At 42.0% G+C, this 27841-nt stretch overlaps 5 protein-coding genes across 6 annotated transcripts; all 5 read right to left on the bottom strand.

The window, feature by feature from the left end:
- Window positions 1-278: 278 nt before the first annotated feature.
- On the bottom strand, window positions 279-4524 carry LOC144899521 (sodium-dependent neutral amino acid transporter B(0)AT1-like). Its single transcript, XM_078792037.1, has 12 exons — window positions 4320-4524; window positions 3429-3569; window positions 3218-3355; window positions 2969-3150; window positions 2497-2607; window positions 2186-2298; window positions 1981-2109; window positions 1738-1894; window positions 1462-1666; window positions 1209-1368; window positions 971-1133; window positions 279-905 (listed from the first exon to the last, which is right to left on the bottom strand). Exons 1-12 carry the CDS (start codon window positions 4516-4518, stop codon window positions 756-758), a joined length of 1848 nt encoding a protein of 615 aa, XP_078648163.1. The 5' UTR covers window positions 4519-4524; the 3' UTR covers window positions 279-755.
- Window positions 4525-5599: 1075 nt separating this feature from the next.
- Window positions 5600-9435, bottom strand: LOC131102395 (sodium-dependent neutral amino acid transporter B(0)AT1-like). The gene is made up of 12 exons (XM_078792036.1): window positions 9208-9435; window positions 8131-8271; window positions 7923-8060; window positions 7674-7855; window positions 7492-7602; window positions 7235-7347; window positions 7030-7158; window positions 6780-6936; window positions 6504-6708; window positions 6094-6253; window positions 5844-6006; window positions 5600-5771 (listed from the first exon to the last, which is right to left on the bottom strand). Exons 1-12 carry the CDS (start codon window positions 9404-9406, stop codon window positions 5610-5612), a joined length of 1860 nt encoding a protein of 619 aa, XP_078648162.1. The 5' UTR covers window positions 9407-9435; the 3' UTR covers window positions 5600-5609.
- A 785-nt stretch (window positions 9436-10220) lies between these two features.
- On the bottom strand, window positions 10221-14014 carry LOC131102178 (sodium-dependent neutral amino acid transporter B(0)AT1-like). The gene is made up of 12 exons (XM_058047682.2): window positions 13810-14014; window positions 12894-13034; window positions 12683-12820; window positions 12434-12615; window positions 11962-12072; window positions 11651-11763; window positions 11446-11574; window positions 11203-11359; window positions 10927-11131; window positions 10674-10833; window positions 10436-10598; window positions 10221-10370 (listed from the first exon to the last, which is right to left on the bottom strand). Exons 1-12 carry the CDS (start codon window positions 14006-14008, stop codon window positions 10221-10223), a joined length of 1848 nt encoding a protein of 615 aa, XP_057903665.2. The 5' UTR covers window positions 14009-14014.
- A 1074-nt stretch (window positions 14015-15088) lies between these two features.
- Window positions 15089-18531, bottom strand: LOC131101604 (sodium-dependent neutral amino acid transporter B(0)AT1-like). 2 transcript variants are annotated; one of them, XM_078792035.1, is made up of 12 exons: window positions 18333-18531; window positions 17565-17705; window positions 17354-17491; window positions 17096-17277; window positions 16914-17024; window positions 16657-16769; window positions 16452-16580; window positions 16202-16358; window positions 15926-16130; window positions 15585-15744; window positions 15327-15495; window positions 15089-15254 (listed from the first exon to the last, which is right to left on the bottom strand). In XM_078792035.1, exons 1-12 carry the CDS (start codon window positions 18529-18531, stop codon window positions 15099-15101), a joined length of 1860 nt encoding a protein of 619 aa, XP_078648161.1. In that variant the 3' UTR covers window positions 15089-15098. The 2 variants fall into 2 exon arrangements, with proteins under 2 accessions (XP_078648161.1, XP_078648160.1); XM_078792034.1 differs by having other exon boundaries at window positions 15089-15260; window positions 15333-15495.
- A 244-nt stretch (window positions 18532-18775) lies between these two features.
- On the bottom strand, window positions 18776-26853 carry LOC131101553 (sodium-dependent neutral amino acid transporter B(0)AT1-like). Its single transcript, XM_058046827.2, has 13 exons — window positions 26781-26853; window positions 24373-24865; window positions 24160-24300; window positions 23956-24093; window positions 23044-23225; window positions 22860-22970; window positions 22133-22245; window positions 21191-21319; window positions 20965-21121; window positions 20692-20896; window positions 20020-20179; window positions 19232-19394; window positions 18776-19135 (listed from the first exon to the last, which is right to left on the bottom strand). The coding sequence occupies exons 2-13, from the start codon at window positions 24575-24577 to the stop codon at window positions 18938-18940; spliced, it is 1902 nt and encodes a 633-aa protein (XP_057902810.2). The 5' UTR covers window positions 24578-24865; window positions 26781-26853; the 3' UTR covers window positions 18776-18937.
- Between the last annotated feature and the right edge of the window lie 988 nt (window positions 26854-27841).

The following is a 27841-nucleotide window of genomic DNA, read 5'->3' as shown; positions in this document are numbered from 1 at the left end:
TAGCAGCACCTGTGTGCGTGTGCTTAAATATCAACAAAGGACCAATCAGCAATGTGCAAAAGATTTTATTGTTTATGAATGAAGATTAACTACCACACTCTGCACTTTGACCTTTAGATACAGGGTTATCACAAGTATCGCTACTTTGATACCAAGGTGATATCAACACACCAAAATACATTGATGCCTGCTTCATAGACAAAATGTGTGTAAAGGAGCGATATTGCAGGTCCTTTCTTCCTGCAGCTGTCAGGCTGTACAACCAGTACTTCTCCCAATAGACTTCTACACCACTATGTACATCTGTGTAATACTTGCTTTTATAGTCAGTATAGTTACTCCAGACCCCATTCACTGTGCAATATCTGATCAACCTCCATGTGCAATACTAAGGGTTATAAATGCAATATACTAAGTTCTATGTGAAGTATTTCCATAATGCCTCATATTAACTCACTAGCAAGATCTCAGTGTATAGACTGGTCATATATCTCATCTCGTTTCATATTATCTACATACTGTATTGTATTATAACTCTGGGAAAAACTGTTGATTTTGTTAATACTTGGGTTGTTTATATTGTTTATTTTTCTACATTGTGTATTTTGTACTGCTTAACTGATTCTGTACTCTTGCTGCTGTGCAATTCAAATTTCCCCACTGAGGGACGAATAAAGGCATATCTTATCTTATCTTATCTTATCTTATATTAAAATCAAATCAGGTTTGACAATGAAAATCCTGAGAAAATCCTTTCATCGAGCAACTCTTTTCTTGTAGCAAACAAAGATAAACCTACATAACGCATACACTGGTACAACCAAACTGGGAACCCCCGCTAACATGAAAATCATCACGTTGATCCATGAAGGATATGCTTCACTTGACAGCGATGGGAACTCCTCCTGTTGAGGCAAGACACAAAAATGACGCGCCTATTTGGATGGAGACTTAAATAATATGCGCTTACAGAATCGGGATCCCAGATTAAGTAGGTTAACTCTTCTTGTGCTTGAGTCACCAAGTAGAAGACTAAAATGACAAGGATAATGAGGGGACTGATGACCCTCCATGTCACCTGCCAGAAGATGCCAGGTTTGTGTCCGGTCATGAATTCCACATCCTCGTTGAACCTGACACACACACACAAGCGCACGGTTTAGTTGTCAGTCACACACGACCAGGAAGTCCTCTTTATGAGTGTCTACCTGTCTATGCCATAGATGTGAACCACAGTGATGGTTTCAATTAATCCAATCACCAAGAGAGAAATGGATCCTGCAAATTTGTCAAAAAGCGTAATCCAATAACTCCCGGAATTCTGAGCGAAGAAGAGGGACAAAATGAAGGCCACAAGGCACATCACTCCTGAAAGACACAGAAAAAAGTCTATGGGAACTGTGTCATTCTTTCATGCGGTCACATGTTATAGTTATATAGTGTCGGATTTAGGTGGATTACCTGTCAGGGCTTCATGGGGCCATTTTTTCGGACACACACCCAAGTTTTTCAAGGGGACCACCACTCCTTCTATGTTGCCAAATATGGAAGAGAGGCCCATACAGAAGAGCATGATGAAGAAGAGCACAGACCACATAGGAGAAGCGGGCATCTGGGTGATGGCTTCTGTGAAAACAATAAAAACCAGACCAGTTCCCTCCACTCCCTGGATAAACATGCACGTTAGAATGTTAGAAGTCGAAAACATCATAAGAAATGTCCGGATGTTCTTTTTACCTCACTGAGGAATTTTTGCATCTCACAAGTTTTAATGTCCAATCCAAGAATAGCATCCGGATCTGAGTTGTTGAGATGTTTAAAGGCTAAGTCGTAATTGCTTGGAGTGATGCTGTCTTCAGGAAGATTAAATCCATTTATTAGCGACATGATGTTTCTGGGGTGGGAATAATGAGGGGGCATTCATACTGGTGGATGAAAGGTGCACAGATAGACTAGAATAGAATCGATATTTGTACTCACTCGTTAACACACGTGTCATATTTCTCAGTGGCCCTGAAGCCAATGATGGAGTAAGTCACTGCAGCAGCATACACCGCTGTCAGGCCAGTGATTACAGACAAGATCACAGCATCTTGCACACAATTGTTGCTGAAGGAATAGAAAAAAAAAGAATCATTAGCATGTTTTCTTAATGATGCTGATGATTCTAACAGCAGTCTCTTACTGAACAGGATTATAGCTGGAGAAGGAGATGAGACTACCAAACCCCAAACCAAACGTGAAAAACACCTGGGCCCCCGCATCCAGCCAAGTGGATGACTTGCTCAACTCATCCAACTGGAAGCAACGGAGAAGGACTTTTGTTATTATGTAACACGGAACACATCCACAGTGTAACCTCCTACCATTGAATTGAATTCTGCACAGGCCTGCTTTTGGTACAATGGAGGTGTGGAGGTGTGATTGTATTAGAGCTGTCTCAACAATTGCATCCACTATGTTTATATTTAATCGTCCATGCAGTTTTAAACATACCTCTGGTGTAAAGAGGAACTTTATACCGCTAAAGGCACCTTTAAGTGTCAGTCCTCGTATCAGGAATATGGCCAACACGACGTATGGCAGGATGGCTGTGATGTACGCGGCCTAAGACAACAATAGCAAGCGTTAAAGCAACATCATTTTGACAGCGGCAAAAGTGCTAGTTTTATTTTGGGTGATGTTAAACCTCAATAGATACCAACATTTTTACTTTAGCTTCATACCAAGTCTAATATAAGTCACTTTAAAGAGTCTTGGACAAGACACAGTATCAATTAGGTTGTATGTAACCCTTTTTCACCCTTTCCTTTGGAGGTAATTGTGGACTTCTTACTATCTGATTCCCCTGAGAGTTTCAGGAAGTCCTTTTTTGGTTTCTAAGACAAGCAAGCAAGCAGAGACAGACACCTGTCTGCACTCGACACAATACAGATTCAGTTACTGACAGGACAGTCAGTGGCATCACCTTTCCTGAGGTGCCGATCCCTCTGATGCAACAAATGCAGACAACAGTCCATGCAGCCAGGAGACACACCACTATGGGCCAGTGGAGACCACCAGAATCAGATATGGAGGGCGAGATGTTAAGGGTCACCCGGTAGTAAAAATAGTCCTCCGTGGAGCTCTGTTGACACTCTGGTACGTAACCTAAGCAAACAAACAGTCCATAAACATGAATGCAGTCTGGTGGTGGTAAATATCTCATGAAATATACCTGTCCTATTGTCATTGAGAGGACACTGAGTCCAAGGTAGGGGGCTTTGGAAGGAATTGAAGAGGTACCACAGGATCCAGGCTATCAAGGTGTTGTAGTAGACGGCTACTAAAAAGGACACCAGCATGGAGGCAATACCTGAAAAGCACACCAGTATCCGTATCATGGTATCGATGTATTCTTCTAAACAAAATTATGTTTGTCAACATACCGACACCGGTCAGGTAAGGACTGATGGCCCGCCATACTCCCACGCTGCCTTTCCTGAGACGCTGGCCAATGGCGAACTCCAGCAACATGAGAGGCATCCCTTCTAACACCAGCAGGATCACATAAGGGATCAAAAACGCTCCTGGAGAATGTATGGGATGGAATCTTATAAGATGGATTTTGGAATGACCGGTACATTATAGATAAAGAACATTTTGACAGAATGTGTTCTCACATTAATTTAGTAGAAGATCATGGTGTCATCAAAGTGTCTTTTTGCATCCGATTTCATATAAGGGGTGTAGTTAAGACAATTCTAAGGTGCCTGGATTGGAACATACAATATAACGCACACCTGTGATTGGACAGAAAAGCTGACCAATCACAGCTCCGTGGTGACGAATACAAGGTCAGCTGTCAGAGTCAGTTGCGACGTGGCACAGGAGCATAATTGAGGCTTTATTGTGAAATTAATACACAAAAACAGTCTGAAAATTTGAATTCACATGGTGACAGAGCCAAAACAAAACATTTGACCAAAAGAAAGAAGTGTGTGGAAATGACCTATGATAAAATTGGTGGGCCATTTTTTTCCCAAATAGCATTACAATTATTATGCAAAATGCTACCAAAAATAAATTCCGCCCTACCCCCAAAACAAGACAAATCCAATGGTATAAATGGGGTCCTTTGTACAGCCTTAATCGGGGCATTATCAGATATAAAAAGTGATTTCACATACGTCAGCATCATAAATGAGTCAGAAATTCAACTTCCTCTTGCACCTTAGGCACAAGGGACACAAAGTGACTTTTAATGAAAGTGAGTAATGTTGACAACTATTTTTATTCCAACCAGCAGTTCTTCTTTCAAACAACCGTGCACATCTTACCTCCTCCATGACTTTGGCACAAGTAGGGAAATCGCCATATAGTGGAGATCCCGATGCAAAAGCCCACACAAGACAGGATGTACTGCGCTTTGCTGTCCCACTTGGGCCTGTTTCCCGCCTCCTCTTTTTCCAGCCTTTCCAGATCCTCATGGGTGGGGATCCTCAGATCCAGTCTCGGGTTTGGAAGAACCAGTCTCATGGCGTCCGCATGTACACCGAAGTGGAGGAGTGATCAGCACGTTACAGTGAAATCAATGTGGGTTTAGTAGTATGTGTGTGTGTGTGTGTGTGTGGGTGTGCTTAAATGGACCAATCAGACATGTACGAAGATGGAATAAATTTTTTTTACTTTGACCTTTATATAAAGGCTTATCACAAGTATCGCTACTTTGATACCAAGTCGATATCAATGTGTAAAAAATACACTGACGCCTGCTTTTAAACGTTTTTCCTCTAAATGGCATTGGAACTAACATGGGCAGTATGGGAGCCCTCAGGCGAACGAGTATTGGTCTTGCTAGCTCCGCTTATTACATTCTTTTTCTTGCTAATTTCCACATTTCCTGTTATTTTGGCCTGGTTTTCATACAGCTTGTCACGTTAAAGCCTTCTAAATATGGTCTCTAACATTATTAGAGCCTTGTGGACATGGACTAACAACCCCATGTTCATCTTTACACTCATTACCCAATATAGTACACATAATAAGAAGAAATAATCAGTTTAAAACATATAGAAGACTCAAGCTTGTGTGTATTCCTAGGGGACATCCGTGATGCAACCCTATTCAAAACGTCTTCCACCAAAACACATTTTCACATACCCCCTCCCGTAGGTACTGTATACGTATGGGAGTGGCGTTAGCTGCGTCCATCCAGTGTCCGTGCGTGTCAGCCCTCATGTTTTCCTGGACAATGAACCTGCATGGTTTGTGATGTTGCACGGCTCCAAACTTGCAGCGTCCACTGTGGTAGGGGTCGAGGGCACCCTGGTGGAACAAGTACAATGTGCATGTACAAAGTGCCGATACATCCTGTCTGCCTCCTTAGCCAGACCACGATAGTGTTTGATTGAGGAGAGTGGGGAACTGATGCAAGAAACTGATGCAGACAGATGTGTACAAACAGGAATGATGTATCAGCAGAGGCCAGCACAGTGATCGTTTTCTCCACCAGGTTGAAGAATATCTTCATAACTACACCTTGTGTAATACCAATGAGCTCTGATACCAAAAAAATAATCAGTCATGAGGAAAAAAACGGGTAAGCAAAGAACATAGATCAATGTAAATTATACTTTATTCAATCTGGCAACTCTTCTCTTGCAGCAAACAAAGATAAACCTACATAACGCATACACAGGTACAGCCACACTAGGAACCCCCGCTAACATAAAAATCATCACGTTGATCCATGAAGGATATGCTTCACTTGACAGCGATGGGAACTCCTCCTGTTGAGGTATGAAACATAAATAATGAGACTATTTGTCACAAGGATGAAGACTTATTGAACAAACGCTTACAGAATTGGGATCCCAGATTAAGTAGGTGAACTTTTCTTGTGCTTGAGTCACCAAGTAGAAGACTAAGATGACAAGGACAATGAGGGGACTGATGACCCTCCATGTCACCTGCCAGAAGATGCCAGGTTTGTGTCCGGTCATGAATTCCACATCCTCGTTGAACCTGACAGACACACACAAGCACGTGGATGAGCTGTCACGCATGACCAGGAAGTCATCAAGTCATCAAGTCATCTTCATGAGTGTCTACCTGTCTATGCCGTAGATGTAAACCACAGCGATCATTTCAAAGAATCCAACCGTCAAGAGAGGAACCGATCCTGCAAATTTGTCGAAAAGTGCAAGCCAATACATCCCAGAATTCTGAGCGAAGAGGAGGGATATGGTGAAGGACACCAGACAGGTCACACCTTGAAAAAAACATCATAGCAAATATGCAGAGCAGATAATACATACGTATAATAAGTCATGGGTGTCAGTACTGATCAAAGTTACTTAATATGTGTCAGATCAAAAGACAATTGCTACATATCACTTCTACCAAAACCTGATAGAGTCTAATTGGGACCTACTTCCTGGTTCAACACTAAAACAAAGTGACGGCATTTTTTGCTTTTTTAGAATGTCATTAGGTAGTGAATCTTAAAAGTTATGTCTTACCAGTCAGGGCTTCATGAGGCCATTTCTTGGGAAACACCCCCAAGTCTTTCAAGGGGACCACCACTCCTTCTATGTTGCCAAACAGGGTGGAGAGCCCCAAACAGAAGAGCATGATGAAGAAGAGCACAGACCACACAGGAGAAGCGGGCATCTTTGTGATGGCCTCTGTGAAAACAATAAAAGCCAGACCAGTTCCCTCCACTCCCTGGATAAACATGCATGTTAGAACGTTAGAAGTCGAAAACATCATAAGAAATGTCCGGATGTTCTTTTTACCTCACTGAGGAATTTTTGCATCTCACAAGTTTTAATGTCGAATCCAAGAATAGCATCCGGATCTGAGTTGTTGAGATGTTTAAAGGCTAAGTCGTAATTGCTTGGAGTGATGCTGTCTTCAGGAAGATTGAACCCATTTATTAGCGACATGATGTTTCTAGGGTGGGAATAATGAGGGAGGATGTTAGGTGCACCGATAGACTTGAATGGCGTTCAGTTACAATTACAATTGCTTTACATGTGTACTCACTCATGAACACACGTGTCATATTTCTCAGTGGCCCTGAAGCCGATGATGGTGTAAGTAACTGCAGCAGCATACACCGACGTCAGGCCAGTGACGAGAGACAAGATCACAGCATCTTGCACACAATTGTTGCTGAAGGAATAGAAAAAAAATGCATCGTTAGCAGGTTCTCTTAATGATGCTGATGATTCAATCAGCAGTCTCTTACTGAAGAGGATTGTAGCTGGAGAAGGAGATGAGACCCCCCCATGCCAGACCAAATGAATAAAAGACCTGGGCCCCCGCATCCAACCAAGTGGACGACTTGCTCAACTCCTCCACCTGGAAAAACGGAGAAGGACTTGTGTTATGTTGGAACACCAAACATCTGCACAGTGTAACCTCCTACATCCTTTTCACACATTGGAGGTGTGACTGCATTGGAGTTGTTCATTTTCTCGTGCCTTCATGCAATTTGAAACATACCTTTGGTGTAAAGAGGAATTGTATACCGCTAAAGGCGCCTTTAAGTGTCAGTCCTCGTATCAGGAATATGGCCAACACGACGTATGGCAGGATGGCTGTGATGTACACGGCCTAAGACAACGATAGCAAGCGTTAAAGCAAGTCATTTCAGAGAATACTGACTATACTACCAGTGGCATCACCTTTCCTGAGGTGCCGATCCCTCTGATGCAGCAAATGCAGAGAACAGTCCATGCAGCCAGGAGACACACCACTATGGGCCAGTGGAGACCACCAGAGTCAGATATGGAGGTGGAGCTGTTCAGGGTCACCCGGTAGAAGAAATAGTCCACCGTGGAGCTCTGTTGACACTCTGGTACGTAACCTAAGTAAACAAACAGCCCATAAACATGAATGCAGTCTGGTGGTGGTAAATATCTCATGAAATATACCTGTCCTATTGTCATTGAGAGGACACTGAGTCCAAGGTAGGGGGCTTTGGAAGGAATTGAAGAGGTACCACAGGATCCAGGCTATCAAGGTGTTGTAGTAGACGGCAATTAAAAGGCACACCAGCATAGAGGCAATACCTGAAAACCACAGCAGTACCAGTATCATGGTCTGTTTTTCTTCAGAATGTGATTATTTTTGACAACATACCGACACCGGTCAGGTAAGGACTGATGGCCCGCCATACTCCCACGCTGCCTTTCCTGAGACGCTGGCCAATAGCGAACTCCAGCAACAGGAGAGGCATCCCTTCTAACACCAGCAGGATCAGGTAAGGGATCAAAAACGCTCCTGGGATATATAATGTACGATACAACTTTATTTATAAACATGACATACTGAGCATAATAACATAGACAGGGCAGGGTTATCATTGTCAAAAAGGCTGCCACCCACATCCCCAAAATATGCAGGTTAGATGAATTGTCGACTTTAAAATGTCCAAAGGTATGAATGTGAGTGTGAACGGTCATTCGTTTGTATGCAATTGGCTAGTGACCAGATGTGCGTCACCTTTCTACTGAAGTCAGCTGCGATGGAAAATGATGCCATTAAATAAGACATAAAAAACAATAAAACCAACATAGCCAATATTGTTATAAAGGACACAGTACAGTCAAAGGTTTCTTAAGGAGGTCTTTCACTCTGAATGATTAACTAGAAAATTCTAGCCAAATTACAGTAAAGGCCTGGCCTGGTGTTTACAAGCAGGCTATTAGCATTTTTATAGTGTACGTACATGATATGTAAAAATAAGCACTTTTACAGCCAAAATGCTACCATGCTAACAGTTAGCATGCTATGTAGCAAAAGTGCTAAGTCAGTTTGATAGTCTTTTGTTTATATTTGCATACAGGCATTAGTGAAAGAGCTAAAATGCTACTATGCTAACAGTTCACATGGTAATGCTAGCATAGGTATCGTGTACATAACGTCTTGACAACCGACAAGTTTCAGTCATTGTGTGGTTATGTTTGGCTATCCATTCAATATAGCTAACGTTAGTATCTCACCTTAGCCACCAGGCTATCTTTAGCTGACAACAAACATGGCTAATGGGGGGGGGGGGCGTGGCTTGCAGCGTCAGAGCAGAAAGGGGTCAAATAAGCAGATTTGAGGGTTTGACCCTCCATGCAGTACCAAAACAAGAAAGACATCAACTTTAATTCTGTGAGAAGAAAAAGTCGATGCTAATATGCTAATATGCTAATAGCTCGCGCATCTTACCTCCTCCATGACTTTGACACAAGTAGGGAAATCGCCACACATTCCCGATCCCGATGCAAAAGCCCACACAAGTCAGGATGTACTGAGCTTTGTTGTCCCACTTGGGCCTGTTTCCCACCTCCTCTTTCTCCATCCTCTCCAGATCCTCAAGGGTGGGGATCCTCAAATCCAGTTCCGGGTTAGGAAGTACCAATTTCATGGTGTTTGCACGAACACCAAAGCAGACGAGTGATCAGTACTTTACAATGTCTGGTATGAGGTTTTAGCAGCACCTGTGTGCGTGTGCTTAAATATCAACAAAGGACCAATCAGCAATGTGCAAAAGATTTTATTGTTTATGAATGAAGATTAACTACCACACTCTGCACTTTGACCTTTAGATACAGGGTTATCACAAGTATCGCTACTTTGATACCAAGGTGATATCAACACACCAAAATACATTGATGCCTGCTTCATAGACAAAATGTGTGTAAAGGAGCGATATTGCAGGTCCTTTCTTCCTGCAGCTGTCAGGCTGTACAACCAGTACTTCTCCCAATAGACTTCTACACCACTATGTACATCTGTGTAATACTTGCTTTTATAGTCAGTATAGTTACTCCAGACCCCATTCACTGTGCAATATCTGATCAACCTCCATGTGCAATACTAAGGGTTATAAATGCAATATACTAAGTTCTATGTGAAGTATTTCCATAATGCCTCATATTAACTCACTAGCAAGATCTCAGTGTATAGACTGGTCATATATCTCATCTCGTTTCATATTATCTACATACTGTATTGTATTATAACTCTGGGAAAAACTGTTGATTTTGTTAATACTTGGGTTGTTTATATTGTTTATTTTTCTACATTGTGTATTTTGTACTGCTTAACTGATTCTGTACTCTTGCTGCTGTGCAATTCAAATTTCCCCACTGAGGGACGAATAAAGGCATATCTTATCTTATCTTATCTTATCTTAAAATCAAATCAGGTTTGACAATGAAAATCCTGAGAAAATCCTTTCATCGAGCAACTCTTTTCTTGTAGCAAACAAAGATAAACCTACATAACGCATACATTGGTACAACCAAACTGGGAACCCCCGCTAACATAAAAATCATCACGTTGATCCATGAAGGATATGCTTCACTTGACAGCGATGGGAACTCCTCCTGTTGAGGCAAGACACAAAAATGACGCGCCTATTTGGATGGAGACTTAAATAATATGCGCTTACAGAATCGGGATCCCAGATTAAGTAGGTTAACTCTTCTTGTGCTTGAGTCACCAAGTAGAAGACTAAAATGACAAGGATAATGAGGGGACTGATGACCCTCCATGTCACCTGCCAGAAGATGCCAGGTTTGTGTCCGGTCATGAATTCCACATCCTCGTTGAACCTGACACACACACACAAGCGCACGGTTTAGTTGTCAGTCACACACGACCAGGAAGTCCTCTTTATGAGTGTCTACCTGTCTATGCCATAGATGTGAACCACAGTGATGGTTTCAATTAATCCAATCACCAAGAGAGAAATGGATCCTGCAAATTTGTCAAAAAGCGTAATCCAATAACTCCCGGAATTCTGAGCGAAGAAGAGGGACAAAATGAAGGCCACAAGGCACATCACTCCTGAAAGACACAGAAAAAAGTCTATGGGAACTGTGTCATTCTTTCATGCGGTCACATGTTATAGTTATATAGTGTCGGATTTAGGTGGATTACCTGTCAGGGCTTCATGGGGCCATTTTTTCGGACACACCCCCAAGTTTTTCAAGGGGACCACTACTCCTTCTATGTTGCCAAATATGGAAGAGAGGCCCATACAGAAGAGCATGATGAAGAAGAGCACAGACCACACAGGAGAAGCGGGCATCTGGGTGATGGCTTCTGTGAAAACAATAAAAACCAGACCAGTTCCCTCCACTCCCTGGATAAACATGCACGTTAGAATGTTAGAAGTCGAAAACATCATAAGAAATGTCCGGATGTTCTTTTTACCTCACTGAGGAATTTTTGCATCTCACAAGTTTTAATGTCCAATCCAAGAATAGCATCCGGATCTGAGATGTTGAGATGTTTAAAGGCTAAGTCGTAATTGCTTGGAGTGATGCTGTCTTCAGGAAGATTAAATCCATTTATTAGCGACATGATGTTTCTGGGGTGGGAATAATGAGGGGGCATTCATACTGGTGGATGAAAGGTGCACAGATAGACTAGAATAGAATCGATATTTGTACTCACTCGTTAACACACGTGTCGTATTTCTCAGTGGCCCTGAAGCCAATGATGGAGTAAGTCACTGCAGCAGCATACACCGCTGTCAGGCCAGTGATTACAGACAAGATCACAGCATCTTGCACACAATTGTTGCTGAAGGAATAGAAAAAAAAAGAATCATTAGCATGTTTTCTTAATGATGCTGATGATTCTAACAGCAGTCTCTTACTGAACAGGATTATAGCTGGAGAAGGAGATGAGACTACCAAACCCCAAACCAAACGTGAAAAACACCTGGGCCCCCGCATCCAGCCAAGTGGATGACTTGCTCAACTCATCCAACTGGAAGCAACGGAGAAGGACTTTTGTTATTATGTAACACGGAACACATCCACAGTGTAACCTCGTACCATTGAATTGAATTCTGCACAGGCCTGCTTTTGGTACAATGGAGGTGTGGAGGTGTGATTGTATTAGAGCTGTCTCAACAATTGCATCCACTATGTTTATATTTAATCGTCCATGCAGTTTTAAACATACCTCTGGTGTAAAGAGGAACTTTATACCGCTAAAGGCGCCTTTAAGTGTCAGTCCTCGTATCAGGAATATGGCCAACACGACGTATGGCAGGATGGCTGTGATGTACGCGGCCTAAGACAACAATAGCAAGCGTTAAAGCAACATCATTTTGACAGCGGCAAAAGTGCTAGTTTTATTTTGGGTGATGTTAAACCTCAATAGATACCAACATTTTTACTTTAGCTTCATACCAAGTCTAATATAAGTCACTTTAAAGAGTCTTGGACAAGACACAGTATCAATTAGGTTGTATGTAACCCTTTTTCACCCTTTCCTTTGGAGGTAATTGTGGACTTCTTACTATCTGATTCCCCTGAGAGTTTCAAGAAGTCCTTTTTTGGTTTCTAAGACAAGCAAGCAAGCAGAGACAGACACCTGTCTGCACTCGACACAATACAGATTCAGTTACTGACAGGACAGTCAGTGGCATCACCTTTCCTGAGGTGCCGATCCCTCTGATGCAACAAATGCAGACAACAGTCCATGCAGCCAGGAGACACACCACTATGGGCCAGTGGAGACCACCAGAATCAGATATGGAGGGCGAGATGTTAAGTGTCACCCGGTAGTAAAAATAGTCCTCCGTGGAGCTCTGTTGACACTCTGGTACGTAACCTAAGCAAACAAACAGTCCATAAACATGAATGCAGTCTGGTGGTGGTAAATATCTCATGAAATATACCTGTCCTATTGTCATTGAGAGGACACTGAGTCCAAGGTAGGGGGCTTTGGAAGGAATTGAAGAGGTACCACAGGATCCAGGCTATCAAGGTGTTGTAGTAGACGGCTACTAAAAAGGACACCAGCATGGAGGCAATACCTGAAAAGCACACCAGTATCCGTATCATGGTATCGATGTATTCTTCTAAACAAAATTATGTTTGTCAACATACCGACACTGGTCAGGTAAGGACTGATGGCCCGCCATACTCCCACGCTGCCTTTCCTGAGACGCTGGCCAATGGCGAACTCCAGCAACATGAGAGGCATCCCTTCTAACACCAGCAGGATCACATAAGGGATCAAAAACGCTCCTGGAGAATGTATGGGATGGAATCTTATAAGATGGATTTTGGAATGACCGGTACATTATAGATAAAGAACATTTTGACAGAATGTGTTCTCACATTAATTTAGTAGAAGATCATGGTGTCATCAAAGTGTCTTTTTGCATCCGATTTCATATAAGGGGTGTAGTTAAGACAATTCTAAGGTGCCTGGATTGGAACATACAATATAACGCACACCTGTGATTGGACAGAAAAGCTGACCAATCACAGCTCCGTGGTGACGAATACAAGGTCAGCTGTCAGAGGGGGTGGAGCCAGCTGGCGTAGCTTACACTGGCGACGTGGCACAGGAGCATAATTGAGGCTTTATTGTGAAATTAATACACAAAAACAGTCTGAAAATTTGAATTCACATGGTGACAGAGCCAAAACAAACCATTTGACCAAAAGAAAGAAGTGTGTGGAAATGCCCTATGATAAAATTGGTGGGCCATTTTTTTCCCAAATAGCATTACAATTATTATGCAAAATGCTACCAAAAATAAATTCCGCCCTACCCCCAAAACAAGACAAATCCAATGGTATAAATGGGGTCCTTCGTACAGCCTTAATCGGGGCATTATCAGATATAAAAAGTGATTTCACATACGTCAGCATCATAAATGAGTCAGAAATTCAACTTCCTCTTGCACCTTAGGCACAAGGGACACAAAGTGACTTTTAATGAAAGTGAGTAATGTTGACAACTATTTTTATTCCAACCAGCAGTTCTTCTTTCAAACAACCGTGCACATCTTACCTCCTCCATGACTTTGGCACAAGTAGGGAAATCGCCATATAGTGGAGATCCCGATGCAAAAGCCCACACAAGACAGGATGTACTGCGCTTTGCTGTCCCACTTGGGCCTGTTTCCCGCCTCCTCTTTTTCCAGCCTTTCCAGATCCTCATGGGTGGGGATCCTCAGATCCAGTCTCGGGTTTGGAAGAACCAGTCTCATGGCGTCCGCATGTACACCGAAGTGGAGGAGTGATCAGCACGTTACAGTGAAATCAATGTGGGTTTAGTAGTATGTGTGTGTGTGTGTGTGTGTGGGTGTGCTTAAATGGACCAATCAGACATGTACGAAGATGGAATAAATTTTTTTTACTTTGACCTTTATATAAAGGCTTATCACAAGTATCGCTACTTTGATACCAAGTCGATATCAATGTGTAAAAAATACACTGACGCCTGCTTTTAAACGTTTTTCCTCTAAATGGCATTGGAACTAACATGGGCAGTATGGGAGCCCTCAGGCGAACGAGTATTGGTCTTGCTAGCTCCGCTTATTACATTCTTTTTCTTGCTAATTTCCACATTTCCTGTTATTTTGGCCCGGTTTTCATACAGCTTGTCACGTTAAAGCCTTCTAAATATGGTCTCTAACATTATTAGAGCCTTGTGGACATGGACTAACAACCCCATGTTCATCTTTACACTCATTACCCAATATAGTACACATAATAAGAAGAAATAATCAGTTTAAAACATATAGAAGACTCAAGCTTGTGTGTATTCCTAGGGGACATCCGTGATGCAACCCTATTCAAAACGTCTTCCACCAAAACACATTTTCACATACCCCCTCCCGTAGGTACTGTATACGTATGGGAGTGGCGTTAGCTGCGTCCATCCAGTGTCCGTGCGTGTCAGCCCTCATGTTTTCCTGGACAATGAACCTGCATGGTTTGTGATGTTGCACGGCTCCAAACTTGCAGCGTCCACTGTGGTAGGGGTCGAGGGCACCCTGGTGGAACAAGTACAATGTGCATGTACAAAGTGCCGATACATCCTGTCTGCCTCCTTAGCCAGACCACGATAGTGTTTGATTGAGGAGAGTGGGGAACTGATGCAAGAAACTGATGCAGACAGATGTGTACAAACAGGAATGATGTATCAGCAGAGGCCAGCACAGTGATCGTTTTCTCCACCAGGTTGAAGAATATCTTCATAACTACACCTTGTGTAATACCAATGAGCTCTGATACCAAAAAAATAATCAGTCATGAGGAAAAAACGGGTAAGCAAAGAACATAGATCAATGTAAATTATACTTTATTCAATCTGGCAACTCTTCTCTTGCAGCAAACAAAGATAAACCTACATAACGCATACACAGGTACAGCCACACTAGGAACCCCCGCTAACATAAAAATCATCACGTTGATCCATGAAGGATATGCTTCACTTGACAGCGATGGGAACTCCTCCTGTTGAGGTATGAAACATAAATAATGAGACTATTTGTCACAAGGATGAAGACTTATTGAACAAACGCTTACAGAATTGGGATCCCAGATTAAGTAGGTGAACTTTTCTTGTGCTTGAGTCACCAAGTAGAAGACTAAGATGACAAGGACAATGAGGGGACTGATGACCCTCCATGTCACCTGCCAGAAGATGCCAGGTTTGTGTCCGGTCATGAATTCCACATCCTCGTTGAACCTGACACACACACACACAAGCACGTGGATGAGCTGTCACGCATGACCAGGAAGTCATCAAGTCATCAAGTCATCTTCATGAGTGTCTACCTGTCTATGCCGTAGATGTAAACCACAGCGATCATTTCAAAGAATCCAACCGTCAAGAGAGGAACCGATCCTGCAAATTTGTCGAAAAGTGCAAGCCAATACATCCCAGAATTCTGAGCGAAGAGGAGGGATATGATGAAGGACACCAGACAGGTCACACCTTGAAAAAAACATCATAGCAAATATGCAGAGCAGATAATACATACGTATATCACTTCTACCAAAACCTGATAGAGTCTAATTGGGACCTACTTCCTGGTTCAACACTAAAACAAAGTGACGGCATTTTTTTGCTTTTTTAGAATGTCATTAGGTAGTGAATCTTAAAAGTTATGTCTTACCAGTCAGGGCTTCATGAGGCCATTTCTTGGGAAACACCCCCAAGTCTTTCAAGGGGACCACCACTCCTTCTATGTTGCCAAACAGGGTGGAGAGCCCCAAACAGAAGAGCATGATGAAGAAGAGCACAGACCACACAGGAGAAGCGGGCATCTTTGTGATGGCCTCTGTGAAAACAATAAAAGCCAGACCAGTTCCCTCCACTCCCTGGATAAACATACATGTTAGAACGTTAGAAGTCGAAAACATCATAAGAAATGTCCGGATGTTCTTTTTACCTCACTGAGGAATTTTTGCATCTCACAAGTTTTAATGTCCAATCCAAGAATAGCATCCGGATCTGAGCTGTTGAGATGTTTAAAGGCTAAGTCGTAATTGCTTGGAGTGATGCTGTCTTCAGGAAGATTGAACCCATTTATTAGCGACATGATGTTTCTAGGGTGGGAATAATGAGGGAGGATGTTAGGTGCACCGATAGACTTGAATGGCGTTCAGTTACAATTACAATTGCTTTACATGTGTACTCACTCATGAACACACGTGTCATATTTCTCAGTGGCCCTGAAGCCGATGATGGTATAAGTAACTGCAGCAGCATACACCGACGTCAGGCCAGTGACGAGAGACAAGATCACAGCATCTTGCACACAATTGTTGCTGGAGGAATAGAAAAAAAATGCATCGTTAGCAGGTTCTCTTAATGATGCTGATGATTCAATCAGCAGTCTCTTACTGAAGAGGATTGTAGCTGGAGAAGGAGATGAGACCCCCCCATGCCAGACCAAATGAATAAAAGACCTGGGCCCCCGCATCCAACCAAGTGGACGACTTGCTCAACTCCTCCACCTGGAAAAACGGAGAAGGACTTGTGTTATGTTGGAACACCAAACATCTGCACAGTGTAACCTCCTACATCCTTTTCACACATTGGAGGTGTGACTGCATTGGAGTTGTTCATTTTCTCGTGCCTTCATGCAATTTGAAACATACCTTTGGTGTAAAGAGGAATTGTATACCGCTAAAGGCGCCTTTAAGGGTCAGTCCTCGTATCAGGAATATGGCCAACACGACGTATGGCAGGATGGCTGTGATGTACACGGCCTAAGACAACAATAGCAAGCGTTAAAGCGAGTCATTTCAGAGAATACTGACTATACTACCAGTGGCATCACCTTTCCTGAGGTGCCGATCCCTCTGATGCAGCAAATGCAGACAACAGTCCATGCAGCCAGGAGACACACCACTATGGGCCAGTGGAGACCACCAGAGTCAGATATGGAGGTGGAGCTGTTCAGGGTCACCCGGTAGAAGAAATAGTCCACCGTGGAGCTCTGTTGACATTCTGGTACGTAACCTAAGTAAACAAACAGCCCATAAACATGAATACAGTGAATGCAGTCTGGTGGTGGTAAATATCTCATGAAATATACCTGTCCTATTGTCATTGAGAGGACACTGAGTCCAAGGTAGGGGGCTTTGGAAGGAATTGAAGAGGTACCACATGATCCAGGCTATCAAGGTGTTGTAGTAGAGTGCAACTAAAAAAGACACCAGCATGGAGGCAATACCTGAAAAGCACACCAGTATCCGTATCATGGTATTGTTTTTTTCTTTTAAACAAAATTATTTTTGACAACATACCGACACCGGTCAGGTAAGGACTGATGGCCCGCCATACTCCCACGCTGCCTTTCCTGAGACGCTGGCCAATGGCGAACTCCAGCAACAGGAGAGGCATCCCTTCTAACACCAACAGGATCAGGTAAGGGATCAAAAACGCTCCTGGGGAATGTATGGGATGCATTTTTTTTAGCATTACATCAGAGTTAAAGAACATTTTGACAAAATACAGGGCAATATTCTTACATTGATTTAGTTGGAAATCATAGAGTAATTTACATCAGAAATTAATTATTTTGCAGCAAAAATTGATTTTGCAATGAAGTCATAGCGACTTGTTATGTAATATTTAATGAAATATTATTATTAATTGTATTGTTAATATCACTACTACAAATTTATATTATTTAATGTTTTTCAATATTATTTCTAGTTCATTCATTAATTTTAATGTTCTATGCTGGAGCCTACCCCAGCTGACCCTGGACTGGTCAGGGATTATTACCGCTTGCCGTTACACCAATCAGACAAAATGGCTTCTTGCTTTCTGTACAGTCAGAGGTTTCTTCAGGAGACCTTCCACTCTGCTAATGATTAACTGAACCTGACAGTCATCTCACACACTTTACCGTCATCAATGAGTTATGTATTCAACTTACCCTTTGACCTTTGGCAAACGCGACTTAAAGGGATTTTTTTAATGCAAGTGAGTACAGTTCCGTAATAGGTAAGAACTTCATCCATCACAACCGATGGTTCTTCTTCTTCCAAAAATTGTCCCCGCCTTACCTCCTCCGTGACTTTGACACAAGTAGGGAAATCGCCAGACATTCCCGAGCCCGATGCAGAAGCCCACACAAGTCAGGATGTACTGAGCTTTGTTGTCCCATTTGGGCCTGGTTCCCGCCTCCTCTTTCTCCATCCTCTCCAGATCCTCATGGTCGGGGATCCTCAGCTCCAATCCTGGGTTAGGAAGAACCAACCTCATGGCGTCCGCACATACGTTGAAGTGGAGGAGTGGTCGGCGTTTTCCAGTGGAAGCAGTGAGGGTTCAGTAGCAAGTGTGTGTGTGCTTAAATATGAACGAAGGACCAATCAGCAATGTCTAAACCACTTTATCTATTGTGAATGTAGATTAGCTAAGCCACTCTGCACTTTTACCCTTTATATCCGTATTAGATGTTCATTGGCCTACTGGACAGTGATGCAATAAATACAAATACATACCACATTTATTGATCACTCTTAATACTCTTAAAACTCTTCATAAAACCTTGCAGGAATATGGCAAATACACTCTTAACAACAACTGTGAGTTTTACATTAGTTTTCTAAAAAATATATATATATACAGAATTGGTTTGATGAATAAACTGAAAAATCAATCACCCTGGCTAATGCTTCATTTGAATTTTGGCCGAGACAGTCTTCACTGTGTCGTCGCTGTAGTCGCTCCGCTTGCAGCATCTCCTCTGGAAGCATTTGAAGAGGGCCACGGCTGGGATGGCCAAACTGGGAATGCCGGCCAGGATAAAAATGATACCATACACCCAGGTAGGGTACGGACGCTCTTCAAGGATGGGGAAGTTTTCCTGAAACACAGTGATCACACATACGGTAAAGGTAGATCAACATGATTGTAGATTGTAGAAACAAGGAAGTGACAAAAATAAGCAAATAACGCTAACCGACTCAGGGTTCCAGGCCAGATACGTGAGCGTCTTTGTGACCTGCGTCACGAAGTAAAACACCAGGATGAAGACCATGATGAGCGGGCTCACCACCCTCCACGTCACCTGCCAAAAGATGTTGGGCTTGTGGCCGATCATAAACTCGATGTCCTTGTTAAACCTGCGAGGGGGCAATGAGAGGGGACGCAGTGTCACTTCCGTGCAGTGTGGATGATAGCCGTTGTAAAGATTTATGAGATAAGGAGGATGAGAACCCTGTGCACCATTCACGGTGTGTGATCAGATGATGTTTTGTGTTTTTATTACTTTTTAATGATTTTTTTTAAATCCCTTTTTCAATGAGGAAATGATGCAATATTGTGTAGTATATTGTGTAGAAAATGCTAATAAATCACTATTAACATATTTTATCCAGGAACAATAATAATTATGGATGTCTGATATTGGCTTTTTTGCTGAAAACAGATATGCCGATGTTGTCCAACACTCAATTTCCGATACCGATATGTGTAACATGACATATCTCCTGTGGGGGAATGCTGGTTTCATAATAGGGAACAAATCTGATCCCAATATTATCAGATATCGCATTTTTATACTGATATCAGGCCGATAATTATGGGAGTAAATTGGCTTTTTACATTATAATTCAAAGCCATTTAATATATTGCGAGTCATAATCAAAATGACTTTACAGTTCTGTCAGTGCTTTTAAAACGATATGAATCAATAATTAACAAACAAACATGAACTACTTAGAGTAACGACTTCCTTGAAGAACATACCTATCTACGCCATAAATGTACATAACAGCCACCATCTCACACAGTCCGATGACCAGGAGAGGAATAGAACCAGCAAAGTTGTCGAAAAGAGCCAGCCAGTAGTTTCCAGAGCGCATGGCGAATATGAGCCCAAAGGCGAAGGAGATAAAACATGACAGACCTGAAATTAAAAAAAAATTAGAAGCGATACACATTCACTGGTAACTTCATGGGGTACCTATACAATACAATGATATCCATGCATCAGACAGTATGTACTGTAGAGTTAAAATAATAAAGAGAAATATTATTTCCGATTAAAAAGGACCTGTAATGCCACTTTTCTGACTTACAAATGTTGTTACAATGTTAAACATTCCAAAGCGTCAGATAATGAGTTTGTGCATTTGGAAACAGTTCTGGACGGCTGTGCATGCTCGGTTTTACAGAGTTCTACTGATATCAATAAGATTGCGGACTTCCTATGTATCCGGAAGTCCTTGGGAGAGCTTGGGAATGTGACCAAACAGCGCAATGGGCGTACCTAGAGTTTTGGAAGCAGGAAGTTCATGAAAACACTGCAGTAAGAGGTCTGAGAAGCTTGCTGTGCGGGTTATTGTGTGTGTAGCTGCTCTATCGGCATCCGAAAAAGAGCATAATATGTCGGCTTTAATGTGAATTCATGATAATTACCACAAAATAGCTCTTTAGGCCACGTTTTGGGAAGCACTTTCAGATCCTGCAACGGTACCACAACTCCTTCCACATTTCCAAACATAGTGGACAGACCGAGGCAGAAGAGCATGATGAAGAAGAGGACGGCCCAGATAGGAGAAACGGGCATCTTGATGATGGCCTCAGTGAAGACAATGAAGGCCAAGCCTGTTCCCTCCACCCCCTGTGGGCGGAGTCAGTAACTTTTAGTCATTTTCATTTTGTGCCTGTTTACATTTAATCTCCCCTGACCTGACTGAGGAAGAACTGCATGTCACACTTTTCTATTTCCAGCGTGTTAAAAACATCTGGATTTGTGTGGTTGAGATAGCGTAGCATTTCGTCATAGTTGCTCTCCGTGATGTTGTTCTCGGGCAAGTTGAAGGCATTGATCATCTTCAATATGTTGCTGCAAAACAGAAAGATACCATTAACTCCATTATAAGCATCATCCACCAATACATCCATAAACACTCACCCTCCGAGGCAGTCGTCGTATCTTTCCGTGGCTCTGAAGCCGATGATGGAGTAGATGACGGTTGCTGAGTACACCGAGGTGCAGCCGTTGATGATGGAGATGAGAACGGCGTCCTGCTCGCAGTTATTGCTGCATAAACACAGTCAATGTTGTTTAAAAAAACACAGTCTAAAGCAGGGGTCTCAAACACGCGGCCCACAGGGCAAATGTGGCCCGCAGGACACTAGTTTGAGGCCCCCGCCTTGATATGAAAGTTTAATGTTAGTGCGACCCGCGCAAGTTTGATATGGATGCTGTATGGTATCATGTACCCAGAAAGTGGGTACCCAGAAAGTGTGGAAGTGGTAAGTTTTTGGCTTTTTTAAGTTTAAAGGAAATAACTTGAAGGCTACCGTTTTGGTCGCTAGATCTCTAGTTTGCGTGTTAGCATGTGTCTCAAGACCCTGCAGTTGTGCAATATGTTGTAAATAAAAAGAGTATAAATGTGACTATAGTTGTGTTTTGTCATGTCTACAGGGCTCTAATAATGCTTTGTTCATTTTAATCTGAAAAAAAATCATTTGTCTACCCACCAACTATATGTGGTTTCTTAAGTTTTTATTATTTGCTGTTTTATTATTATTATTATATTTATTTATTACTGATTGATTGATTTCTTTATTCTTGATTTGTTTATTTTTCATCTTATTTTGTGCAGAAAAATAGAAATTAAGATATTTGAGAACAGTGGAATGTTTTATCAGCGCTTTTATTGTAGAAAATCGGAACCAAAGCACTGAAAAAGTTTGTATATTTTTCTGTTTTTAATAAATGCATTTTTTTTTTTTTGGAAAACCTGATGTGGCCCAGTCTCACCCAGACCCTAGCTCCAGTGGCCCCCAAGTAAATTGAGTTTGAGACCCCTGCTCTAAAGGTTGTGTAACTGCTGATGTGTGTACCCACTGAATGGAGTTGTAACTGGAGAAGGAGATGAGCCCTCCAAACGCTAAGGAGAAGGAGTAGAACACCTGAGCACCGGCATCCAACCACGTTGCAGGATTCATTAACTCATTCACCTGTGGAAGGGTACGGAAAACTTGTTTATTGTAACACACAGCAGGAAATAGACTTTGATATGCCACCAAAGTATGCGTGACAATCATAAGGAGTTAACTGCATGATAAATTAATTTCTTGCCTGTACAGGTATTAATCAAAACCTCTTATGTTCTCTCGGTGTACTCTCGGTGTTGTTACTTTTGATGCCTTATTAGTAACGCTCAACACTCTTCGGCCTTGAGGGCTACAGTGATAACTTTAGTGTAGCAGTACCCACCAGAACCAACAGATGGCGCTCTTTCATTTCCATTATAACGTGTACTGCCTCTCATTGAATACAGGGCAGGATTGTTTTTAGCTGTGTTGTTTTTGTATAATACACGTGACGATGAGCGATATGAATTCTGCCAAACAACAGGAAGGAAAGGCAATCTATGGCTGTTTAAAAATTTTTCTTAATCATACAATCTCTTTGTCTAGGTGGGTGTAGGCGGCGTCGGTTTCATACACACAGTGCAGAAGAGTGTAAGTGCTATGTTAAAATCTTATTTTTTTTCTACAACTTCTGAAGGAGAACATAGCCTATCCAAGAATTTTTTTTTTCATATTGTAATACTAAAATATGTACTTACATCTGGCGTGAAGAGGAACTTGATTCCTTCCAGGGAGCCTTTCAGAGTCAGCCCTCTGATGAGGAAAATAGTCAGGACCACATACGGCAGAGTGGATGTGACGTACACAGCCTGTATCACAAAATGATACACAATAATGAGTATTCAATACAAGCATGATTCATGGACACCATGGCGGTCAGACCTTGCCGGAGGTCTCTATCCCGCGGATGCAGCAGACATAGAGTACGGTCCAGGCAGCCACCAAGGACAGGACCATCCACCATTGCAGATCTCCACCCTCGTCTATAGATGCTGACGTGTTGATGGTCTCTCTGTACCAGAAATAGTCTACAGTGCTGCTCCGCTCACATTCATCCACCAGACCTACAATGCACAAGGGAAAATAAAGACTGTAACAGAATTGAATGTAGATCTACTAGATAGTTCTACTATAATTACAGTAGAACCATGGCTGCAGACTGCTATTTGTTTACTTTGCTTTAGTTTATGAGTCACTTGGTTGAAGGACGAGGTTTATGCCAGATTATCAAGAAGTGAGTTGACACACCTTAATTTTGTTGATCAGTGTTTTGTGGGGAAAAAAGCTGGATCACAGCTAGAATCAATAATGGAAATAAATGGGAATTCCTGCATTAAATAAGACAACAAGATGTTATCGCTAGTCTCCTAAAAAAAATTGAGGAAAATATGCAATAACATGAGTTTTAATGAGTGACTTTTTGATGAGTGACTATCAAAGTTCCCAGGTGAATTTAAACACAACAGTCTCTGCAGCAGCGACTTTCTCGACAAATCAGGTCAAGGAATGCTTTTAATGCAATGCTATCTGATAATGTGTTTCGGCTCGGAAAAAAACTTTACATCCATTTTCTTCTGCTTATCAGGGTCCAAGTCTGAGCGGGGAAGCCCAAGCCTCCCACCTCTCCCACACTCCAGTGTGTCCTAGGTCAATTCCTCCCTAGGACCTCCCAGAACACTTCACTATAGCGAGGCTTCCAAGAGGCAAGCGGACTAATAAAGTTTTTCAGAAGTGTGATGAGGTCTGACAATGCAGCACCAATGTCAATATGGCAGAAAAACACAATACCCATACCTGTGCGGTTCGCATTGAGGGGACACTGACTCCACGGTAGAGGATCCTGAAAGGAGTTGAAGAGATACCACATGATCCAAGCCATGATGGTGTTGTAGTACATGCCCACCAGAAAGGACACGAGCAAGGATGATATACCTGAGATGTGATGACAAAATGAACCAGATATCTGCAATAATATCGGCATTATTTCTTTGAACCTACCAACTCCAGTCAGGTATGGATTTATTGCACTCCACACGCCCACACTGCCTTTCCTCAGACGCTGACCGATGGCAAACTCCAAGTGCAGCAACGGGATCCCCTCCAGAACCAGCAGGATCAGGAAGGGGATCATGAATGCACCTGGAAGTATATTCACATGGACTTCAATAAAGCCTCCACATGGATGCCATACATCCTCATGAAGCATCCTACCTCCTCCGTGGCTTTGACACAAGTATGGGAACCTCCACACATTGCCCAGCCCCACACAGAATCCCACACAGGTGAGCAGGTACTGCGCTTTGTTGTCCCATTTGGGTCTGTCTCCAACCTCTTCCTTCTCCAGCTTCTCCAGTTCCCCGAGTGTCGGGATTCGATCATCCAGCCCCGGGTTTGGTAGCTTCAGCTTCAGCTTCATGGCTAATCTCCTCTTCTGTCCTCGAGTGTTTTCCTCCACTGTGTGCTCCCGGGAAAGGGACTCAGGTTTTTACTGTGACCTGTGGCACCTAAACTGCAGTTATCAGTAGCTCATTGTCCATTATGTAATGTCAGCAGAAAAGCATGTGCAGGAAAGAGGTGTCACCTCCTTGACAATGGTTAATGCATCACATGAGGGGAAGGGGTGGGGTCATCATCGACACTTTGCACTGGCAATATAAATATGATGCATCACTTTATGAGGCAAAGGGTTATTGTGATGTTGGGACTGCAACATGAACACAGAGAGATGAAGCATTTACTAATAGTTTACTTTATTCTGAACATTCCTGCATGACAAAGTTACTTTGAAGAAGATCACGTTTCCACTTGCACAGTTCAAAATGTCTGAAAAGAAGTAGGAAGAGACAGAGCTTAGTTTGCTTATCTTATCCTCAAATTGATACTTTCTCTTGCTTTCCTACAATGTAGTTGAATTGAAGCAAACATCAACGTGTTTTATTGAACTAAAGAACAGAACGAGCCACAATTAGACGTACTATCACACATGATCTTATCTGATCATACCACACCTTGGCTAGTCCTTGGCAGTTTTCAATATCACCCTTCTTTGTGATATCATTGCATTATATCTCCGTCACGTTCCAGTGTTGAAACCTGTTGAATTTCTTTAACATTTTTTTGTGTTGTGTTTTGCTTCCATCCTATTTAAAGTGCGCATGTCTAATCAGTTTTCCTACGCAATTATTAACCAAATGTAACTAAGACAAGTGGCTGCTCTTTAGAAAATGATAACCCCGCATATGACAAAGTTTGTTTAAAAGCACCCTTAGAGAGTGTATTAGAGTAGCATTATGCTTATGATATTTTAGTTCCATGACCCTTGGGATATTGGTTTCTGTCTTACTGCGTCCAACCTCAGTAGCAATGATGCCCTGCTTGCCACAATCTGGCCGTGTGACAGACAATGACATTGAATTTTTGGCAAGATTTGGACCTTTAAAGGCTGTGGTTTTACCCAATAAACACTGTTTACTCAAAAACTCATTTTGTCTCACTCCCATTTCTTATATTAGCATTTATTTGAACCTCCTTAAAAAACAATGTAAATTTGTGCAATTTTTCAACTGGTCTTACAATTTTGATCAGAAGCGTACATCCATTTCCTTTCAGCCTGCCACATATATTGTTTAAAGGCATTGTGGGAATTGTGTCAGCGCTATAGGATACATATAAAAACTATGACTGTTGTGCAACAAAACAGCATTTTAAAAGAGGTCTCATAAAAAAATGGGAAAAACAATTACTGGACTTGTTAAACATTGACTCATATTCTCATGCATAAATGACATTGTAAAAACAGATAGATGCTCTGTGTGAAATGGTGCAGTTAACACTTAGCCCATGCTCTCAGAGAGTGCTTTAGAATAAAAATAACTCTCTTTCAATTTGGGAAAACAATATATTTGAAATATTACTGTAAATGTTTTATATATTTTAATGTCCCCATACATAGTGATGCATTTTTGCAACAAATAAATAATTTTTCACCCATGACAATTTTTTTTTTTCCGGGTTTCGGTGAACGTTTTGAACAGTCACCATGCACTAGACGTGTATGCAGTTCCAGTTGCTTCCTCATGGGGGCAGTCATGCAAATTACTACGTGATAGGCAACCGACAAACGACTGAAGGAGAAAAACTGTTTACAGTACGACCGAGTTTGAGGTTATAAAGAGAGTGACAAGTACTAAGCGTCATCTTGTAAACATTATGGTTTCCTTTACATTTACCCACACCGACAAGGCACTGAGCATGTCACATAAGGTTATTTTTCCCCCATAAAGGTTACCGTTAAGTAATAGTAGTAAGTAATAGTAAACGTATTATAGTCTACTTGTTACAACCTGGAAAGTAAACTGCTGCAGCACTGGCAGCATATGTCATTTTATAGCCAAACTGGATATAAAACGACTAATACAAAAAACTAAGAACTTCAGAAGCCATGCAGGCAAGTATGGTGGCTTCCATCCAGTTCATGTCAAGGAGGACTGCTGTTCTAAACGCTGCTAAGCTAACCATTCTGGAACCAATGTACATTGATCGGTCAAGCTACGGTAGTAACTTTCGTCACGGTAAAATAGCAGTTTCTACATTCAAGTTATAGTATTGATTTACTATACCTTATTGTTTTGAGGTAAAATGATCATACAGGACTTCATATGAGAGCACTCGTGCATTAGCTGAGGTTATTCAGATGACATCCGCCATTTTAACACACCTGTCATACCAAGGATCTTTCACATTGTTGCAGTAGATCCTTAAACAGCTCCTGTCAAATAGACGATCTTTGACTAGGTAAAAATACATAATACATCTGAAAATGAACAATTTAGTCATGTATTAGTGCTTGACATGTGCACTAATACATGTGATTGTTTGTTGCCACCCAGCCCGTGATGATGTCCTTCCTAGTGACTGGAAAAGACCAAGTACATGTGTAGGATGCCCTTCTATTTCCACAGGATAAGAGCGTGGATCATAAAAGAACCCTGTGGACACACCAAGGTAAACGCAGATAACTTGACAGATAGGACCTCATGGTGAATATAACATATGCATTATCGCAAGGAATGTTTTTGTGTGTGTATCTCCCAAGGCTTCAAACTAAAAGGGAGTTTTTATTGTCTTTTATTATCAGGTATGACTATGCATGTGGAGTCAAGTCAAGGCTGAAAGTTCATTCTGCTCTCATGATGTTTTTTGTGTGTGTGTGTGTTGTTTTAGATAGCGGAGATGGAAATCAGCTGATAAGATATATATTGCAATCTGTTTCAGTGATTATTTTATTTGAGTGGTGTCATGCTGAGGCCCTTTTACCACACGACAGTACACTTCAGCCAAGCTTTATGAAGAGTTACTGTGGCGTACAAGTGCAGGTTTTCTACCTGGTGGGTTAAAGGTGAGCGCAAGATGTTTTATCAGTTGGTACTTCCAATAGCAATAGTAGTAAGTGTGCATGAACAGGAAGTCCAAAATTGGACTCAATGATTCAAGTTGTGTTTAGGTACTGCCGTTGTCCGTTTCCATCTTCAGCTCAAGCACAGATGGTGTTTACAGGTGCACACACACGCAAACGGCCCTAAGAATACACTCACTCGTAAACGCACCACACTTTTATAGAGCTTTCATACAAAATGCTTTACAACGCTTTACTGTCTGCAATTGAGGGCACTGGCCTAAC

This window comes from Doryrhamphus excisus, linkage group LG7, assembly GCF_037039965.1.
Source record: "Doryrhamphus excisus strain RoL-2023G ecotype Guam linkage group LG7, RoL_Dexc_Guam_v1.1, whole genome shotgun sequence".
Lineage (NCBI taxonomy): Eukaryota > Metazoa > Chordata > Actinopteri > Syngnathiformes > Syngnathidae > Doryrhamphus > Doryrhamphus excisus.
Note: the sequence above shows the minus strand (reverse complement) of the source record. Positions and strands in the feature narration are given on the sequence as shown.